At 37.8% G+C, this 19983-nt stretch overlaps 1 protein-coding gene across 27 annotated transcripts in view; it reads left to right on the top strand.

Moving 5' to 3' along the window:
- The window catches only part of NRXN1 (neurexin 1), a 731365-nt gene extending 715429 nt beyond the window's left edge, over nt 1-15936 (top strand). For all 27 annotated transcript variants that reach the window (XM_035562244.2, XM_035562216.2, XM_035562225.2 and 24 more), the window contains one exon: nt 12617-15936. In XM_035562244.2, coding sequence (XP_035418137.1) covers nt 12617-12924 — 308 coding nt within the window. In that variant the 3' untranslated portion in view covers nt 12925-15936. The remainder of the gene's footprint in view (nt 1-12616) is intronic.
- Nucleotides 15937-19983: the final 4047 nt, after the last annotated feature.

The following is a 19983-nucleotide window of genomic DNA, read 5'->3' as shown; positions in this document are numbered from 1 at the left end:
TTGCATTATGTTTTGTGTGGTAAGGCAACGTGTTGCTTTCGTAGTCTCCCCACCTTCCCTTTCCTACTCTAAATACTAATAGCAACACTAATAAAAACATTAACAGTTTATGTTTCCTCAGCTTCATGTCATAGAGTAAATAATAAAGCTTCTTCATTTTGTAGACAAGTTATGAAAATTACTAGTGGAAATGTGTCCAATAAAAAGACAACCTGGGATGTTTTACTAATTTTATCCGCAGAGCTATAAAACTGCGGGTGGACAAACTGCCATTCTGCATGTTCGGAGTGCTGTTCCAGCCTTCCCTGAGTTCTGTACAGAACTCTGATTTCTGCTGAGTTGCAATGAGCATGTGTGCTACACTGCTTAATTGCTCCAGCTATACTGGCTGGTATTTTATCTGTCAGCTATTATCTAACCTTTTTTGTGGCTATGGAAATGTTTCAAAATGCAGAGATCCAAATTGGCCTAAATTAAGTGAAGTCATGGAGTTTAAAGGCAGGGAAATCTGGACTGTGGAATAAATCTTACAGGTTTTAGCATACACACAAACAGTTTTGTTTTTATTTTCTGCAAACTAGAGTTAAATCCTTCTCAAACTCAGGAGTCAACCAAGTTTTAAGTTAGAATTTAGTTTGAAAAACCTGTCCAGATGGCTGTGGCAGAAGTGGGATGGATAGAGGATTTGGCAGTCTTTAAGAATATAGCCAGCATACATATGGTATCTGCTAGCCTTGAAAGCGTTAGCAGACAACCTTCAAGGTGAAAAGATGGTCTTTTAGTAACAAACTACCTGTCAGGTTGCAACCAAAATAAATACTTCATCATCTCTTAATCAATATTTGCCTGTCTGGCAACTCTTGGGTTCTACTTCCCAGGGCAGTGTTTGATTGGTGTCAGACCTTGTCCTGTACGTGTTCTATAGGGAAACAGGGCAATAATAGGATAAATTTCAGTGCTGTATACTAACTGGTGTATTAGGTACCTGTCTTAGCCTTGATTCTTGATCCGGAGAGAGTAATGGGATTAGACATTTTCCTGCGTTATTATGTAAGAACCAATAGGATAGATACTTACACACTGATCTTTGAGCATGTATTGATTTTACTACACCTTGGCTTGGCATATTACATTGCAGACAACAATTGGCAACATTCAGAAATCTGCAAAACATCGGTACAGCCAAGAGACAGCAAACAAGTCACTACTTTTGATGTTTCTTACAGTACATTGTAGAGACTATTGTTCACTGTTCTGGGGAAGGCTTATTCCTTTAAGCAGAATATTACGGGATTTTGCATGCAAACTGCTTGCTGCATATGTATGTCCCCCTGCTGTGTTATGACATGTATTGGACAGATGGAGATGGCTAGGAACCATACAGTTCTCAAACACTTTGTGATGGTTTAGGTTTGGTCCCAGAATTTATACCTATTTTTTCTAATGAGCAGAGCTGTGAAATATGGCCTGTGAATGATTTATGTTTATTTCTAGAAGTTTTACTCTTCTTTTTCTGTCAGAAATTACTGCACTGTATTACTTGTGCAAATACACTTCACTGAATGTATTGTGCAAGGACCTGAAAAAAAAAAGAAAAAAAAAATACAGTTAGTTCACAGGGCAACTGTGGTCATTATGGCTTGAGACAAAAAGGAAATATTTATGCCTCGTTCCAATTATCCTGTAGTTGTATATGTATTTTCAGTATTAGAAAGATCATTGGGTTGCCTTGAATCTGCTTCTTTAAATGCTTAGCTGAAATACATAAAGATGTTTCTACATGAACTGCTACAGAGTGAAAATTACATAGTTTTATTTGCAACCTTCTCAAATGTTAGAATTGGGAAAGAAAGGCACTTACCACATGTATATAGCATGTAGAATATATAAAGGAACTTAGGGACTTCAAATATACATTAATTTTCCTGTAAGTGAAGTTAAAATAGTTGATTTTATTTAATTTTATAAATCAGAAGGCCCCCCCCTCCAAATCATCAGAAAGCAAATGTAGCACTTTTCCAAATGTTTTTATTGTGAAATGAACCACTTTTTTTTTTTTTGTCAACAGTCTTAGCTCTTCCTGTCTGTCACTGCAAATTACATATATGGCATTTCTCATTTGAATTTGATCAGAAAGATGTATTTTTTAAATCATCTAAGTAAATGAGGTTAAAAATGATGATTAATTGATTGTATCAACAGTGATCTCCACTCTTTGTCAGCCATGTCATTGAAACATAAGGACACTGACTAAACTTGTAGCTCTCTAGCCAGTTCTAGCTTTCCTAGCCAGTATTTTCATACGTTCCTCATGTTGGGAGCTGCTGAAAACAATGGCACGTGCTGAAAGGAGGGTTTTTCTTTAACTCACATAAATATTTTTTCAAGAATTTAGAGAATTCTAATTCCTGAAATGGATTCTCTGTAATTTTGGTGGTTGTCTACATGTTCATACTCTCATACATCATTCCTTTGTGTAGCCTCAACTACTACAGGGGATTCATGAACAAAATTAAATTCTTTAAAAGTTTATTTTTAAAGCACACTGTAAGACAGAATGCAGCTGTTGCTAGCTATACATGCCTTTTAAATGTGAACGCTTCAAGTATATATTCCTTGCTGAACATATTCAGTTCAAAGAGAGTTTTAATACAAAGCCTAGAGATGACATCTCTAATCTAAAGCTAATGCTTTCCAGGATGTATTAATTGCAGTCATAGTGATATGAACATATCAGAATTTAGAATATGGATGGAAATTGGGGGCTGACTTTTTTTTTCTTGAGCCATAATAGTTTTCTATCAGTGTAATATCAGTGACTCTATGAGTGGTAAGAAATATTGACAACAAGTTGCTATATTTCATACAAAGCTCTGTGCTAACTCATAGAAAACCTTATCCACTGGTGCACAAATGATGAACAGAGTTTCTTGTGTTTAAATTTTGAGAGTGCATTCATATTCCACTTAATTCTTACTAAAGATGAAGATTTTCATTTCTATAATATGTATATGAATGGTAAACATTCATGATGTAAATACTGGGATTGTTATTTGTATGGCAGTCCCTAAAGCCATCTTTCAGGTGTATGCATACAACATGAAAAGATAGTTCAGAGAAATGTATGAATTGATAATTATTAGTATTGCTATTATGTGCTTATTTATTTGGAGTTAGACATCTCTACAGCGCAGATGAAACCAGATGGTAATGTTTCTAGTTTTTCAATGAAACTTTATTATTTTATAAACAATCATTCATGAAAAATGGGCACATTACTTAGTGTTCCTGGTGGAGTAGCCCACGTTACTTTTCATTCTTTTAAAGATGTAAAACACTGTTTGTGACTCAGTTCTGAAGGTATTTACACACAAAGCTGAAGCATATGATCCTGTTTGCTAGTATATCTGGACTGGTATATGAATTCAGAGAAGCAAACCAGGCACTTCACATCACTAATTCACAAATGCATGTGAACTGTGTGTGTCATATCCATTGATGTCAGTGGAACTTCCTTGATTTTTCAGTGCTCATCTAGATCATGGACAACAAAATGTCTAGAAAGAGAATATAGTGTCCTTTTATTCAGGTGTAGAAATGATATTTTAGTCCAAGGCAAGCATATAGTCCCTGCAGGAGACAGTGAGTGAGAAAGTGAATGGCAAGCATGTCAGAGCTAAGTATCACAGTTCTGTGGGCAAGGCTGGAGGAGTGCAGATTTTTACTCTCATTGAGCGCAAACAGAGGTGGAGGAATATAGTCTTATACCATTGTTGGAGTTATCTGGGGAATATGATTTGTCTTCTTACAATCCATTTAGTATTCTTTCTCTCTTATTTTCTCTCTACCTTACCACATAGATACGCGTAAACTCTTGAGAACTTATCTTCCTCAATTTCCGTAGAAAAATTTACAGAAAACACTGTTGCTAGCATATAAGCAGTAGCTTGACCTGTTCTTTTTGCTAGTCTCAGATAAAGAACCTGGCCTTACAGACTATTCCAGCATTAGCTGGAGAGGGAGATGTGTCCAGAATGACTTCAAAGAAAGAGAAATAAATCAAGCAAATCAGAATATTACTGAATAAGGCATTACATAGACCTAACGAATTTGTTAACAGTTAATGCAGTGGCTTTGTCAGTCACACACAAAAAAAGAAAAAAGAAAGAAATTGGGTTCATGACCGTGTTCTTTTAGACAAAGCAGTCTTGATTTTCAAGACTGACATTCAAGATTTTCAGTTATACAAAAAATTGTATCCCAGTGTTCTGTGCATGTATCCTAATGTGTGAAAAGAAGTTCACGGAAGTTTTAAGTCTTTCAGGATTGTTAGTTTTTAGCCACAGAAATAAGAGTGTGCTTTCATGGTATTCACTGTGAGATGTTTCCACAATTAAAAAAAAAAAAAAAAAAAAACTAAATTACAAGATGTTGGTCTTTCTGATTTGATCCTGCGGGTGCTGTCCACAGGCAGCAGCTCTTCAAGAACGGCTCCCACATGGCTCCGCACCACGGGGTCCATCCCCCAGGAGCAAACTGCTCCAGCACGGGTCCCCCACGGGCAGCAGCTCCCCCCAGACCCCCTGCTCCTGCGTGGGCTCCTCTCCACGGGCTGCAGCTCCGGCCCGGGGCCTGCTCCTGCGGGGGCTCTCCATGGGCCGCAGCCTCCTTCAGGCCACATCCACCTGCTCCAGCGGGGGCTCCTCCACGGGCTGCAGTGTGGAGATCTGCTCCATGTGGGACCCATGGGCTGCAGGGGGACAGCCTGCTCCACCAGGGGCCTCTCCACAGGCCACAGGGGAACTGCTGCTGCATGCCTGGAGCACCTCCTGCCCTCCTTCTGCACTCACCTTGGGGCCTGCAGGGCTGCTTCTTGCTCCTCTCTCCCAGCTTCTATAGCACAGCAGTCTTTTTCCTTTTCTTAAATCTGCTCTCCCAGAGGCCCAACCAATGTTTCTCAGAGGCTCAGCTCTGGCCAGCAACAGGTCCATTTTGGAGCTGCCTGGAGCTGACTCTGATCTGACATGGGATCAGCTGCTGTTCTCTGCTCACAGAAGCCACCCCTGCAGCCCCCCTACTACCAAAACCTTGCTATGTAAACTCAATATAGTAATGCATATGCATTGAATTTACCTCTATGTGGAAAGATTTTTTTCCTCAGGCTTATTTATCATCATTGTCTTTATGGACATGTTAGAAGAAAAACAATATTTTGCAAATGTATAAGTAGGTTTATAGCTAAAACACTGGTCTGAATTAACATTGCTCAGCTTCTATGCCAAAGCTTCGTCTTATACCAAGTTTGAACAAAGCATTATTCAATCAGGTCCTTAAAATTCTATAGGAAATTTACCTCAGATACTGTTTGGAGGAAGGACTAGATAGAAAGATGGGAATCTGAGGCAGCCATCCCTAGCAAACAGCGAAAATACAATTTTGCTAAGGAAGTGGGAATGCTGGCAGTACTGCATGTATGCATGTATGCAGTACTGCATGCATGACAGTGGGTCAGAGGCCAGAGCATTGTGTGTCTGCATTAAATGACACTGGGCACTGTCTGTTCATAAGCTCTTTTGCAGCTTAGGTTTTTCTGCATTCAAACTGGGGACTTATAAGTGTTCAAGCAAAACTCTATGCTTCTAGCTAACCATTTGCAGTACCTGATAAATTCAATTAATATGGTGTTACAAAGTAGCTGGTGTATACCAGCTGCAGCTTATCAACTAATTACCATGTTAACAGACTGCTAGCAGCGAAGACGGTTGCTTACCCCACTACTAGACAACAGAGATAAGGATGAACAGTACTTTTTGCTGGTGTTTTCTAGCAATCAATGCAGAGTGAATTTTCATTATCTCTTGCATAAATAGTAGTAGGACCATAGCTGCTAATTTTCAGCTACTTGCTAAGACCTAATTTAAACCTCTGCATAAATATTGCATTTTTTAGTGTGTCATTTGACAGCCTACAAAGTGGCAGGTGAATCCTGACAAGTTTGAGAAGTAGGTATTCTCTAAGGGTATTGTTCATAAATGGAAGCAGACAAAATTCAAGGCAAAAATAACGTGTAATGAGGATGGATGGACCCAGAATAGTCTAACCTTAGGCTATTTCAATCTAACCATCTAAAGACTTGAATGAAACCTTGTTCTGCTGTGTTGACATACCATTCTGGCCCATAGGTTTCAAAATCTGCACTTTTCCTAAGGTTAAGAACTGTAGTCTAGATATAGGACTTGGACAGTTTCAATGTAAACTGGTTTAAACAGTGGTAAAGGGTATTGTGAACATACCCTTTAAAATCTTACAGAAAAGGGATAATGGAAGATGGAAGAAGTGAGAACATTTGGGGAATCACCCATGTTTGCAAAGATGAATGTGGGTATATGCATCTCCAGATCATTTCATGAGCAAGAATCATTCCTTGCTCTGTAGGTCAAGCCATCAGATTCCTCATTCTTTACAATGACATTTTGGTGTTCCCTTGCAGAAAATTGATTCCTAGTTTAGGTGGTAAGTTTTTGTTTTGTTTTGTTTTCTTTATTTTTTAATGAAATTATAATAAAAACAGCAAACAGTGAAACCTTGGTCCTACTAAGCTCAACAGCAAAGCTTTCACTAAATTCAAAGGGGCCCAAATGTCACTGTCACTAACACAACAAGTTTTTGGTAAAATGAAGCCAATCTAACAGTTAGCTGCCACCAAAAATGTGTTCCCAGTGCCCCTGCCCTTTTGTGTTTTTTTTGTAGTAATATGGGTGTTCACCTGACATTTCAGGGAGCTAGAGCTGCAGGCAACTAACATACTGGTTTAGCTTTCTTAAGTGAGTTGCCACAATTGGAATTGCTTAGCTCAAGCTTGAAAATAAGTTATCGGTGGTATATAATATTTTTGTTTAGTCTTCCTTATTTTATTTGCAAGAACATTTTTTCCCATTTAGGAATACTTCAATTCAAAATCTAGACCACCCACTGACTCTGCTGATCAGTCAAAATTTCTGAAGCGAAGTAACAAATTACCAGAGATTCCCCAGAACGCACACACAAAAACAGGATAAATTACGTAATTTGGAAAAGAAAGAAGCAGAGATGCAAAGATGAATGTCAAATGTAGGAGTGGGGAGAGATAGGACTGACAGCTGAACTGGTAAAAGGAGAAAGCATCCATATTGAAAGGGAAGGAATACTAAAAAAGAGCAATACAACTGAAAATGTTAACAAAAAAAAAATAGAGCACAGAGATGAAGACTGCTAAATATGTGAAGTGATATATTGGTTCAAATCTTCCATTTTGGCTAAAATTAAATTCAATTTTGCAGAAAATGTTTTCACAAAAGCTTTTTATTAAACTGTGAAATGTTCCCCTCTGCTCTGCAGGTCGTATTAACTTATAAAATCCATTGATTTGGCATGCTCCATCAATTGTCACTGTGCTACCAACTTATCTCCCTTTAGATTTATTTTGATATTTAAAGAAGATTGAGCCAACAACCCTCCCACCTCTCAACTACAGGAAAAAAAAAAAAACTACCTGCAAAACCTTAAGTCCTAAGGAGTTGGTAGAATTTGTAAATTATTTGAAGTCAATATACAGCCAATCACTGCATTTGGAAATAAAAACTACATTCAGTGCAAAGAGAGAATGCTTTATTTCCTAATAAAGGGGCCACTATTTTTACATGTAGATGGTGTTTTGCTGCTAGACTACTTTTGTTAGTAGCTAAATTAGTCAGTGTCACTTTAGAAGCATGTTAATGTATTATGTCTTTCCTACTAAGAACCTTTAAGATTTCAATTTCTAGGAAGCAAATAATCTGGCGTTGCATACCAAAGAGTAGAACAGATACTGTAATAATTTTATCTTAAACACCTCTGAAAGTAGGTTATTGTCTTGTTCCCTCAAACTCAGCAAGCATTTGACAAATTTCTTGGAGCAAATGCATTGGTGTGAATTCAAGATGGCAAACGTAGTTACTCAGCTCACAAGCACCACACCTTTCCACCACATCTCTGTGGGTTGTATATGCAGCTCTCAGCTCCCATTCTCTTTTAATCATCATGTTGCAATGGCTAAGAAGTGCAGTGCTGTGCGCGCAGCAAAGCAGCTAGTTTTGTGGTACCTCTCTCACAAGGGCTTAATCATGCCTTTGAATATAGACCATTTCAGATCTGATGTAAATTTGTCACTGAGCTACAGCAGCTACATGTGGAATCACCTCCTACTTCTTCCCTCCCATGACAGCTGAGTCATTGCTGGGCATCCCCTGGGGAGCCAGTTCTTGCCCCCTTTCAAGAATCACGTGAAAACAGGTAGGAAGGCAGCAGGCTGAGATACCCCTGTATTTGGACCAGAATAGTTTTGCACAAGTTTACAGCCAATGCTCATGCTGATTTTGCAATTGGGCTGCATCTGTCCCACCTGTACGGCAAGGGAAGTACTGAGATTTGTTTTTCAGACATATATATATATTAATTTTTTTTTGTAATGAGAAGTAGAAATTGCAGTAAGCTCAGAAACCCGTTCACCAGAATCCAACAATGCTGCAAAAAGTTGACTACAAACAGGTCTAGAATGATAGCACACAGAGTGAAAATTAGTATGTGTCCTGTAAATAATTGCCTTCATGCCTCATTGCAAATGTAGTAGTTAAACATTCTTGTCTTGTGAGTAATTTCCTATTCACAGTTTGTGGGAAGGTATAAATGTAAAGAAAACACATTTGGGGTCCTTTTGTTGGATTTTTTGTTTTGTTTTTAAGTCTGCTAATTTCAATTCACAAACACCATGGGAGCCTGCAATTCCAATTTTCTTTTCACAGTATTAATGAAAACTGGGCACTGAAAATAGTCAGATTTTTCCTGTTAAATTTTAAACCCCTTTAGAAGTACAGTCAAGAATAATAACTTTCTAATCCTTTATTACACAATGTTAAACTGTGTTCAATTGCTATTATTTCATGCAAAGTTTTTTGTAAGTGGTAGAAGAGGCTTTTAAAAATCAGTCTGTTCTAAGCTGGTCTTTGAGGTAATCCAAAAATGCTGTTCATGTGCTGTTGAGGGGAAGACTTGTGCTTCATAGCAGTTGCTTTGAGAAGGGATCCTTGCACCACAAGATGACTTGTATTTCCTCTCACTGTTATGGCATGGTCTGAGCATAATTACGGTCCTAATGATTTTCTCTGGTTCTTCACTGAGCTATCCTCAATTTAGTATAGATTATTTCAGGATATTTTTGTGACTTTTCAGTCTTAAATATTGGGATCTTTTTAATATTTAATCTTGATTCACCTCCAGAGTATCTACCTTCTTATTTAAAATAAGAATCTTAATCTAGGATTTCTAACGCTACGGACACTTACAGAGACTGCGACCAAGTAGCAGCCAAGGTTTACCCATAGGTAAACAGCTCTGCTGCTGTGCCAGGAGCCAATGACTCTGGCTGGTTCAGCTGCAGAGATGGTGGGTGGCATCATGCGTTTCTCAAAGAGTTGGGAAGTGAAGAGCAAGATTTCTGTAACCTGGTAATTGTTGCTTGCTCTCCACTGATAGACAAGCACTGTTGTGCTTGTCTGCAATTGTTCTTCTCTTGGAAGAAAAAAAAAATCCAGGTAAATTCCCTAAGTATTCCTCTGTCTTAGTCAACTGAAAGTCCTGCTTAAATAAACAGTAGCTGTTTCAGCAGTGTTGATGTCTGGGGACTTATTTATTTACACAGATTACAGAGGAAGTGTAGGCTGGCCTTTTCCTAGTGCCCTTTCCCTCCCTGTCTGAAGATCGGACACTTGCTTTATAGCATGTGCTCCACAAGTCTTTCCCACCTGAAATGTACACAGACAAACCCATGTGCTTTGTAAAACTTTCTTCTTATTTTCTTCTTCTTCATTTGTCTCAGGAGGCCCTGCTAGGTTAAAGGCATATTTTAATGTAAACGGAAGAAAAATTACAAGTAATTTTCCCCTGCTGAACTGCTCCTTTTACAAAAGTCCAAACAAATGTAGCAACAGATGCTTTGAAAGTGTTCTAAGTTTAAATAACATTCATGTAGTTGAATATTCCTAAGACAGATGGGATAAATGAGATAATTGTGAAAACATTCTTAAAAATAAAAGGCTGCCATCAGGTGAGAGGCAAGAGTTTAGGTAATGTTGAAAAATATATCCTACTTGTTTTTTCAGGTTGCAGTGTTAAAAGACTATTTTCCTATAAGCAAGCTGTTAATCGTCATTTAGTGGACATCATTTGTAAAGTTAGTTGATGGCATTTGGCCCAAATGTCTGTTACTTTAAAGAGAAAGAGCAGCTGTTAGTCCATCAGGTATTGATAGAATTCATTCAGTTGCTTTTATTCATTTCCTGAAACCACGTACAGTAAGATAAGACATTGTCTCATTTTTCATTCACTCTGGAAATACTCAGGAGTCTTTGTTCTGAAACAATGCATTGTCTTTTATAAAGCAATAAATGACAACTTATGTGTAAAAGGATTTCCATTTACTACAATAGCTACAATGAAGAAACGGGATCTAATAGAGTTACTTACTACTTTGAGACAGACCCTATTTCTTAGTAGGATGGTACCTACCGTGAAATGAGAAAAAATCTTTGAGCCTTCTGAAGTGAAACTTCAAGATCTCTTGTGTAGTCATAGAATAGACCAATTGTATCAACTTGTACTAACTAAGAACTTGCAGAGGAAAAAATATATATATAAAATTAAAGTACTATTTGACACAAATGACAGTTTTCTTGCATCTTACTGTGGTGCCTCTGTTATTTCAGCCAAATAAAATGTCACCTTCTTTGAACCTATGTGGGATAACTGTCAGGAAGTGGCTTTCTAACATTAAGAACACAAATCACCAATACAATATGAGTAATACCAAGATGGGCAGGGAGCTTCATTCTTTTCAGGGTCTGTGGCTTTTTCACTGTTTTATTATTCATTGACCAATTGTGGATGTCTGTAGCTAGTGGCTGCTTTTAATTCTGGTTGCCCAAACTCGTTGCAGTTGTCTGACATAACAGTTTGTGTGGCATTACCTTTAATGTAGCATCCTTAAAATCATCTTCCTATTATGTCTAGAGTGCAAAAAAAAAGTGACTATGGGGCATGTGCCTTTATGCACCTTAAACAAGATATTTCTCTAATACACATCTTTAAAATGCTGGTTGTAGCAAGGGCTGACAAAGCTGAAATTACGAATACATTGTAAAACTAGTGTTTAGCTGTACTCTTAGTTAACATTTATATTGTATTGACTGCATTTTCAGCCATGTATAATGATTTAAAATGTGGTTTCTATAAGCCAGCCTGGATGCTTAATGAAAGTGTTCTGCACTGCTCAGTGGGAAGCTTTGGTTCACTCACTGCTCTTTTCTTGCTCCTGAGCTCAGCCAAAACTGGTTGTGCTAGGGTACACAGCCTCTCAGGGTTTTGGAAATGCTGTTATAATTAGAGGAATACTGCATAGACCCAAGTCTCTTCATTTTTTGTCGATAATACTTCATAAGTTATAGAAGATCTATCTCACCTATTGCCGCTCAAAGATATTCTGTACGAGGATCTTCCTCTCCTCCTGCTAAATGCAGTAAAGGAGATCACAGGAGATACATGGGCATTGTGTGTGCTGTGGGCATTTAACCTACAAATTCCTTCTGGAATTAGCTTTCATTCCATATGGCTGTGCAAGGGGATAAAATATGCCAGACAACACAATAGTTCCTATCAAGAAGACTTCACAGTCTGAAGACACAGGTCAGTTCAGTTCATATCACAACTGAAAAGAACAGAATGTGACCTGAGAGGTGGGTTTTTAGAAGGTTGAATCCTTGTCTAGTGTAATTTGAGAGGTTTTTTATGGACATACAGTTGCCTGGAGGAACATCTGGTCAATGAAGAAAAGAGGGAATTGGAGAAATTGAGTGAAAAGGTACTCTAAAGCATAGCCATATTCAAGGAAGACTGTGAATTACAAAAGAGAAGGTAGACTTGAGGGTACTCTAAAAGAAAGAAAAGTATAAATATAATTAATTTGAAAAAAAATATTCGAAGGAAAGGAGAAATTGAGAAGCTGGTTGAAGGAAGGCTAAATAATAGCTGAGGATACTTTATTTGTAGACAACTTATTAGCTGTTATCATTTATTATTATGGGGAATTTTGATTTTTCCCCCCCATTTCATTTGCTAATGTGTCTTATTATCACTGTCCTCACAATAAGTACTATAGTGTCACTGTTGGTTTTTTACAAAAGATGGCCAAAGGAGAAGGGAGAGATTCTTTCTTTCCAGATGTTAGTGTTCTGGCATTTAAATTTAATTATTCCAGATGATTTAGACATTCTTTGCTTAGTAACAACGCTTGGAGAAATGATGCTTTTGAAGGCTAAAATTAGATTGTCCATGCTGTCCTCTTCCTTGCTTAAAAGCCTGTTTACTCATATTAACAGACATAAAAGTTGAATGGGCTGCGAAGCTGAATGTTTTAGGAGTAGGGTACTTGGCCTGACCCAAGTGAGTGCAAATAGAATTATGCACGATAGTAGCAGGTAGATATGACTAACTCCTCAATGTGCAAACTCAATAATAACCTCTCCCTTATTTCATTATCTACCTACAGCAAATCCTACCAGGGCAGGAGGAGGAAGGGAGTATCCTGGCTCGTCTGAGGTGATTCGTGAATCCAGCAGCACAACAGGCATGGTAGTTGGGATCGTGGCAGCAGCAGCGCTGTGCATCCTCATTCTCCTGTATGCTATGTACAAGTACAGGAACCGAGACGAAGGATCGTATCATGTAGATGAGAGTCGAAACTACATCAGTAACTCAGCACAATCCAATGGGGCTGTAATCAAGGAAAAACAGCCCAACAGTGCTAAAAGTTCCAACAAAAACAAGAAAAATAAGGATAAGGAGTACTATGTCTGATCTCAACATCTAAAAGAACGCTTGTATAGAAATAGTCTTCATTTTATCTGAGACATAATACAAACTTATTTACTTTACTTTTTATGAAGCACATTCAAAAACAAAAGACAGGGAATGCAATCAGAAAGGAAAGACTGTTTTTAAAAACAAGCATTTCATGCTCTTGTTTTTCAGAAACGGGAGCTGATAAATTCCCTAACATCCACAAGTGTTTTCATTTACTCTGCCTGTCTTTATGTTGCTGGAACAGTTCTGAAAGACAATGATGGCACCACGCATTCATAAAGCAAGGAGTATTACTACAACATCAAGGCACAATATGAAACAAAACAAATTTAAAAAAAACAGGAAAAAAAATAAAAACAGAAAAAAGAAGCTACCTATGATTCTGGATTTAGCCAAAGTGCTAGTGCTTTCTTGAGAAGTAAGTTAGTCTTATTGTCAGAGAAGACTGTCATTATATATGGTGACTCAACAAGCAAACATAAACAGTTTGCCGTCTGGTGCAGTGAAGCAGTGATTGGAAACTTGCATTTGAAACAAAGTGCTGGCTTTTCTGAAGACTTATGTAGAAATACTTTCAAAAAGCCCCCTTCTGGTTGTGAGGAAAATAGTATGGAGGCCTTATTTTCAAAAAAAAAAAAATCTGGAATATAAGGCACATTTCCACAAAAGAAAAAAAAAAAGAAAAGGAAACAAGAGGGCATAGATGCAATCATTGGGAAATTTTCATGCACGCTTAATATGTTATTACATATGTTTATATAAAAACACATCTATATGTGCTTTCTGGACTGTGATGAGTGATGTTTTATAGCCTGTTGTATAGAAAATGCAAACTATATCTGCTCTTCAGCCATTTTTGGTAAACTCAATGTTATAAGTGTTGCTAGGTATAGAGAGTTTTATGACATCTGAAGCAACAGACCCACTTTAGTTTTTTTGCAGCCATTATAAATTGTCACAGACTTTTTTCCTTTTTTTTTCCTTTATTTTACAGTGTAGTGGTTATACTAAGGGGAACATGTATGAATGTATATAAGAGTCAGCTAGTTTTTTTCTTACCTGTACAGCCTCTATTCTGTTGCAATTAAGTTCTTGTAGTTTGTATGAAAGAAGTGGACTAGAAAGCAAAAATATATATCTATTGTAATTTATCTTCTCCTTCCTATCCCTATCTCTTGCTCCTGATATGCATCAATGAAGTTGATCAGAACAGCCAATTTTCCTAGAAATATACTTTCATTAATTAGCTAAATATTTAGTGACTTACACTGGCCTTTGGCTTCCAGTCAGAGCTTCACTATTGGAGAGCATGGTTTGCCTTACAGAAACCTGTTCTTACAAAATTATGAGAATGATGAGTTTCTTGAGAATCTTAGGAAGTATCATACTGTGTTGATCTGGCATTCAGTTATATTAACAACAGCTACTACAGCACTGGATGGCAAAAGATCTAAAAAGACCCATTTTAATTATCCAGACTGATTCTACTGCAGAATTTACCCCTTTCTCCAAAACGGAAATAATCTGAGGTGCATGATAGTACTTTTCAATGGTGGGCATTTTGGCACATTAAAAATTTTTTAGCTAAGTTGATTGTGTAGTATTGCAAGGCATCATAATTAGACAAATATAAGTTCATCATGTTTTGAAGTAACAGCTTTTCTTGCATATATAAAACATTAAAGCATTTTAGTTAAATGTAGTAAATATAATGCTATAATTCACATGTTCAGGTTATTTTTTCTAGTATTGTTTCATTAGATTCACAGCAATAAATCATAGTGTAACATTTTATTTACAAAGAAGTTCAAAGGGAATACATTAGACAGAAAGAGGGTAGTTCAGTTGAAATCAACCAAATCATTAGAAGGCCTCCTGGGAGGGAATATAGATGTCCACACTTTACAGACAGGAACGAGGAATTTAAAATTAGCTTTAAACATCAGGCGCAAATCATTTTGTTGTGCGTTACTCACTGCAGCTGATGAAAAATGCTGGAGACTGGTACAGCTATCTATCTGGGAGTCAGAGCACTTGAAAAATACATGTAGCTGACATGAAAATGCCTCTCTTGAAGGTTGTCAACCACATCAAGGTGTGTTATGTTATATTTGTAAAATTATTATTTTTTCATTAACATTTACAGAGAAATGAGAACAGCTTCACAAAATCCATCAAAAACTCATTTCTTAGATGGTTGTTCACCTATGGCATTCATAATTTCTCCCACCTTTACAAGAGAGCTGTACTCAGGGAAAGGCAGGGTTGGTATTCTGAAGGTCATTGCTGGAAGCAAGAGACTTGAATTGGAGGCAGGAAAGAATTTGAAAGCCAGGTGGTTGTCACTTTCGAGAGATTTCAGGGCTTAAAGATATGTGGAAGAACAAGAATAATCAGATGACAGGAGATCGGACATGAAAAAACATGGTTTGGGTGAGATGAAATTGTCTTTTCTGCGTGGTATTGATTGCATTAATGAAATAGCACAGTTAGGTCAACTTCCAGGCAGTTTGGTAGAATAATCTTTAACTAAATACATACATCAAGGAAAAAAAATATCTGCTACTACTCTAATAAGCAAACACAATTTTAACACCGTTTCTGAAGGTTCTCCTTTTCCTCTTTAATTTTGTAACTTAATAAAAAAACAAATATGGATGTATCAGAAGTGCCAGCAAGTGAATTTAATATTCCTTTGTGTTTAAAAACAGCAGCAGCAACAACAAACAAACAGACATAAACCAACTACCTAACATAAAATTGGATCCTTTCTCAATAATAACCTAATTTGTTTGACTGAGATGGCTTCATTTCTATGACTGTATTGTGTTGCCTTTTTTAACAAAACACTAAATAATGTGTGAAACTTTCAACCCTAAAACATTGAAGAGAGGCCCAATGCCCCTAACCTTATAGTGCTTTCTGTGATAGATATTTACAATTTTTTTATTTGTTGCAAGGCCAATTTATTCATTATTGGAAATGCTAAGCAAGTGGAATTTACTGTTTTGTTAATAAAAATGTTTCTTAATACAAATGATGGCTTGTTTTTTTTTGGTTTTGTTTTTTCCTCTTCCCTTATATCTGGGGTACCTGTACATTCATCTTAAAGCAGTGAAAAAAAGTTGAAAGTGGCATAGACATTCATGTCAGCAAAAAGTGACCTCAGAGCTCTTTGTACACTTAAATGAAAACACTCTACAAGTCCTGTGTTCAACTTGACCAGTTAAAGCTTGAAAACATTAATGCATTGTTGCACAGAATTACTTCATTTGAAATTTTTTATTTTATTTAAATCAGGAATGTAGAACTTGATATTCCCCTCCCCTGCCACTCCTGGACTGGAAAAAACAGTTTTTTTCCTTTTCCACCACTTTTTTTTTTCCATTGAAAGATGATAGAAGTTAAGGTAATGGGATACAGAGACAGAACTGAAAATATTTTCACTTGTCTAGAAGTTGGTTTAAAATTAATAGAAAAATTAACATATTTCAATTCTTCAAAAACATTCCTAGATAGTAATTGCAAAATTTCAACCAAAGCTAATCCTTTAAATGAGTATTTTCCTGTTTAGTGTGGCTCTTCAATTCACGGCTAATTTCAAGCAAACATCTAATCCTACCGATTTAAGGAAGCATCTAAAGTTGCCTAAATGCATCGCTGAATGTGGATGAGTTAGGCTTTTGGATCTAAATTCCAACAAGAACTTAAACATATATCTTCTTTACTCACATCAATAGTTTCTTTGATTTATTCATCTGCTTAATTAGGTATAGACTGAAGTAAATTAGAAAATTTAAGTTTGGGGTTATCTGGAGAAAACATTCTATCTTCCATTGGTATAAAATAGTTAACTATAAACTTATAAACTGCTTTATGCATAGCTGAGTTATAACAATAGTGATTTTTGTTCTACTACAACAACAACAAAAGCATATTTAATTATACACTTTTAATTTAACTCTACACTTTATTTGTTCATTTCTTTTACATCTATACCGTGCTCTCCCTTTAACCAAGAAACTAATGGCCTCAGTACCTGCATCATCCATCATCAGTTAACTGCTTCAAGTGGTGGCCCCCACAATCAATCATCACTGCAGCCAAGTAGCTAAAAAACCTTCACATGATGAGGAAAAAAGAGAAAAAAAAAAAAGAAAAAAAATATTGTAAAAAAATAAATACAAGGTAGAATAAGGAATCAGCTCACTTATGAAGACTGTAAATTACGGCTGTGTTTGTTAATTCCTCCAATATGACTACTTCATAGTTTAACAAAATAATTTTTATTTGGGTATCTAAGTATGATTTTTCATATTTACTATGGAAATTTGCTTCTAAATTCACTCCAGTCCTGTCTAGAGGTGTCTGTTAACATTATGCTCTGGTAAAACAGATATGTCAGTACAATTTTATTTGGAATCAAGGCTATTTGCTTTATTTTAAAGGCCCTGTCTGTTGCAGTCTGTAAGTATTCCAATGTATTTCAGTGTTAAAATGTTTCTGGCCCTCATGGAAGTGGGGAGAAAGAGAAATCCACAATGCATTTAAATCAATTTACAAGTTATGAATTCTGTGGGGTGATAAAATTACTTGCCCGCCACCCCCTTATTAGTCTGAATAGTCTATTCCTCCTTTCATGGTCATCACTCTCCATGAAACCAAGCGTGTTAAGCTTTGAGCTAGAAATTCCACAAAACAACAACAACAAAAAAATCATTGCTATGGGTGTTCTCAGTTTTCTGAGATGCAGAGCCAGAATTTTTGCAATCTTTCACCTGCTTGTTTTGGAGGCTTCTTAAAGTCTGTGGGGCCCATCCTCTGTAATATCTTCATTGATGACTTGGATGAGGGAATTGAGTGCACCCTCAGTAAATTTGCAGATTACACCAAGTTGTGGGGAAGTGTAGATCTGCCGGGGGGTAGGAAGGCCCTGCAGAGGGACCTGGACAGGATGGGTTGATGGGCAGAGGCCAATGGGATGCATTGGTACTCACAACCATACAATTATCTTTGCTTTATTTTTAGAATGAGTAATTTCCCTATGACAAAGTTCTTCCAGCCAATGGGGTTGAATTGTGATAGACCACTCTTTTCATTTTATTTTTTTAAAGAAAAGAACATACTAATGACATAAGGCGTAGATTTACTTCAAAGAATGTGGCATTTTTAATAAGTAAATTGCCTTTAAGTGCAGTAATTTCATTCCAGCACATACTCAAAAAGGTTTAAAAATCCAGGACAGTAATCCTCAACAGCATCCTTTCTGGAAACAATAAAGACATTACTTCATTTGTCAGAGTGCTCAGGAACTGACAACAAATGTGAACACACTGGTCTAGTTACAGCAAATAATACAAGGAAATGGAATTTGGGCAGCCCAAAATAACTGCTGCCGCCTTCGCCAGACTTACAAGTGAGTCTGTTTACAAGCAAGTAGGCATTTATTACGTGATAAATAGCAAAATACTTTTATCAGTCACAGTCTGGGATGGAGCAGGTTGAGAAAATACAGGCATGGCCTTGCATGGCTGCATCAACCTTCTGAGGCCACTGGGACTCAGGTGCTGTTGAGGTGCCTGCCAGTCTGGGGAAATGGGTAGATTTTACACAAACAACAACTGCATACCCATTTATCTGGCATTTTCTGATAAACTTTCATTTTCCATTTGAAATTAAAATACATTTTCTGGGGAAAGCACAGCAGATTGCTTTCATTAGACAATTTAAGTGGTTCCCAAAATGTGTCACAGCACAGCGAGTGCTTTAAGAAACAGAAACCTGACTTTGCTACGAGCTGACAACATGGCCTCAGATCTGGGGGAGAAACGGCTGTCCTGCTCAGGAGGGCCCTGGCCTTGAGCACAGAGGCTGAATGAGGTCCAAAAGAAAGGTCCTGCGTTAATGTTGGCAGCAGTCCCTGGGCGGAGCAGCCCCCTAAACTTGGTGGCAGTTGCATGCCCTTTGTGCATAAGCATGGTGGCTGAGGGCAGGGCGCAGAATGAGGCAAGCAGACCCTGTGTGTCTGGTTGGGCTGGGTTTGGGCTTCAGGGAGAGACAGCAAGGGCCAAGACACGGGGAAGGACTTGTGGACCCTTATGATGTCCCGAAAGGACTGTCCTCCTGCTAGGCCCTGAGTTTAGCAATCTAACAAAATGGTGGTTCACAGGACCCAGGGCCGGTTTTGAATCCTCAAGGAAGCAAGCAGACGACAACAGGCAATGTCCAGCCAGCACAGAGACATGCATTGTCCTCCCCAGCCAACAATCAAGACAGGACTGCTGAGTTATGAGTGTCTTCCTTTTTTTTTTTTTTTTTTTTTTGGAGTTCCTGCAGCTACGGCATGGCTGAGGCCCTCCAAGCCACACCTCCGTGGCACATGCATGGAGCAGGTGTCCTGAGGATTGGCAGTTGTGACAAAAGAAGACATGAGGGATGCAGCCCCAGCCCGGTGTGAGTACAGAAATAGGAGTAATTTTGCTGCAAGTGTCTCACAACCATGACTGGATGGGGAACTTCCAGTCCTTGTTGATTGGCCAAGCTGGCGTGGGTTTTGGTGGTACCACATCCAGGTTTTCCCTGGATGTTAGATACGTTAAAAAAAACACAAACGAGTTCTCAAAAAAAGTGTTGGCATCAATATGTATGTTGCCTCACTGGCACAGCCTTAGTTTAAAATATCAAGAAAATGAAAATGAATAGCCACCTGAGGTAAACTCTGGGGAAAACATTCAACCCAATCAAGTTTCAGATTTGTCAATTCAACACCACATATGTGAGCCCATATAGGCCCTATAGTCTGTGCAGTATGCAGCCAAGATACCTGAAGTCCAGTTCTCAGGTGAAAACAATACTGTTTTTTCTGTCATTTTCTGCTTTCCCATCTCCACTGGTACTCCTCCACTTGCAGTGGGAGGGCCTAGGAATTTAATTAGGAGCCGGTTTATTGTTTCTTTATGACTTTAGCTTCCCGTGTCTCACACCAGAGAGGAAAGCTTACTTCTATGCATGTGCTTAAGGAGGGAGGCCAGGCCTCAAAGCTACCCAGGCAGC

The sequence above is a fragment of the Cygnus atratus genome, chromosome 3 (genome assembly GCF_013377495.2).
Source record: "Cygnus atratus isolate AKBS03 ecotype Queensland, Australia chromosome 3, CAtr_DNAZoo_HiC_assembly, whole genome shotgun sequence".
Taxonomy (NCBI): Eukaryota; Metazoa; Chordata; class Aves; order Anseriformes; family Anatidae; genus Cygnus; species Cygnus atratus.
The sequence above is the reverse complement of the archived record's forward strand: the minus strand, read 5'-3'. Positions and strand labels throughout refer to the sequence as shown.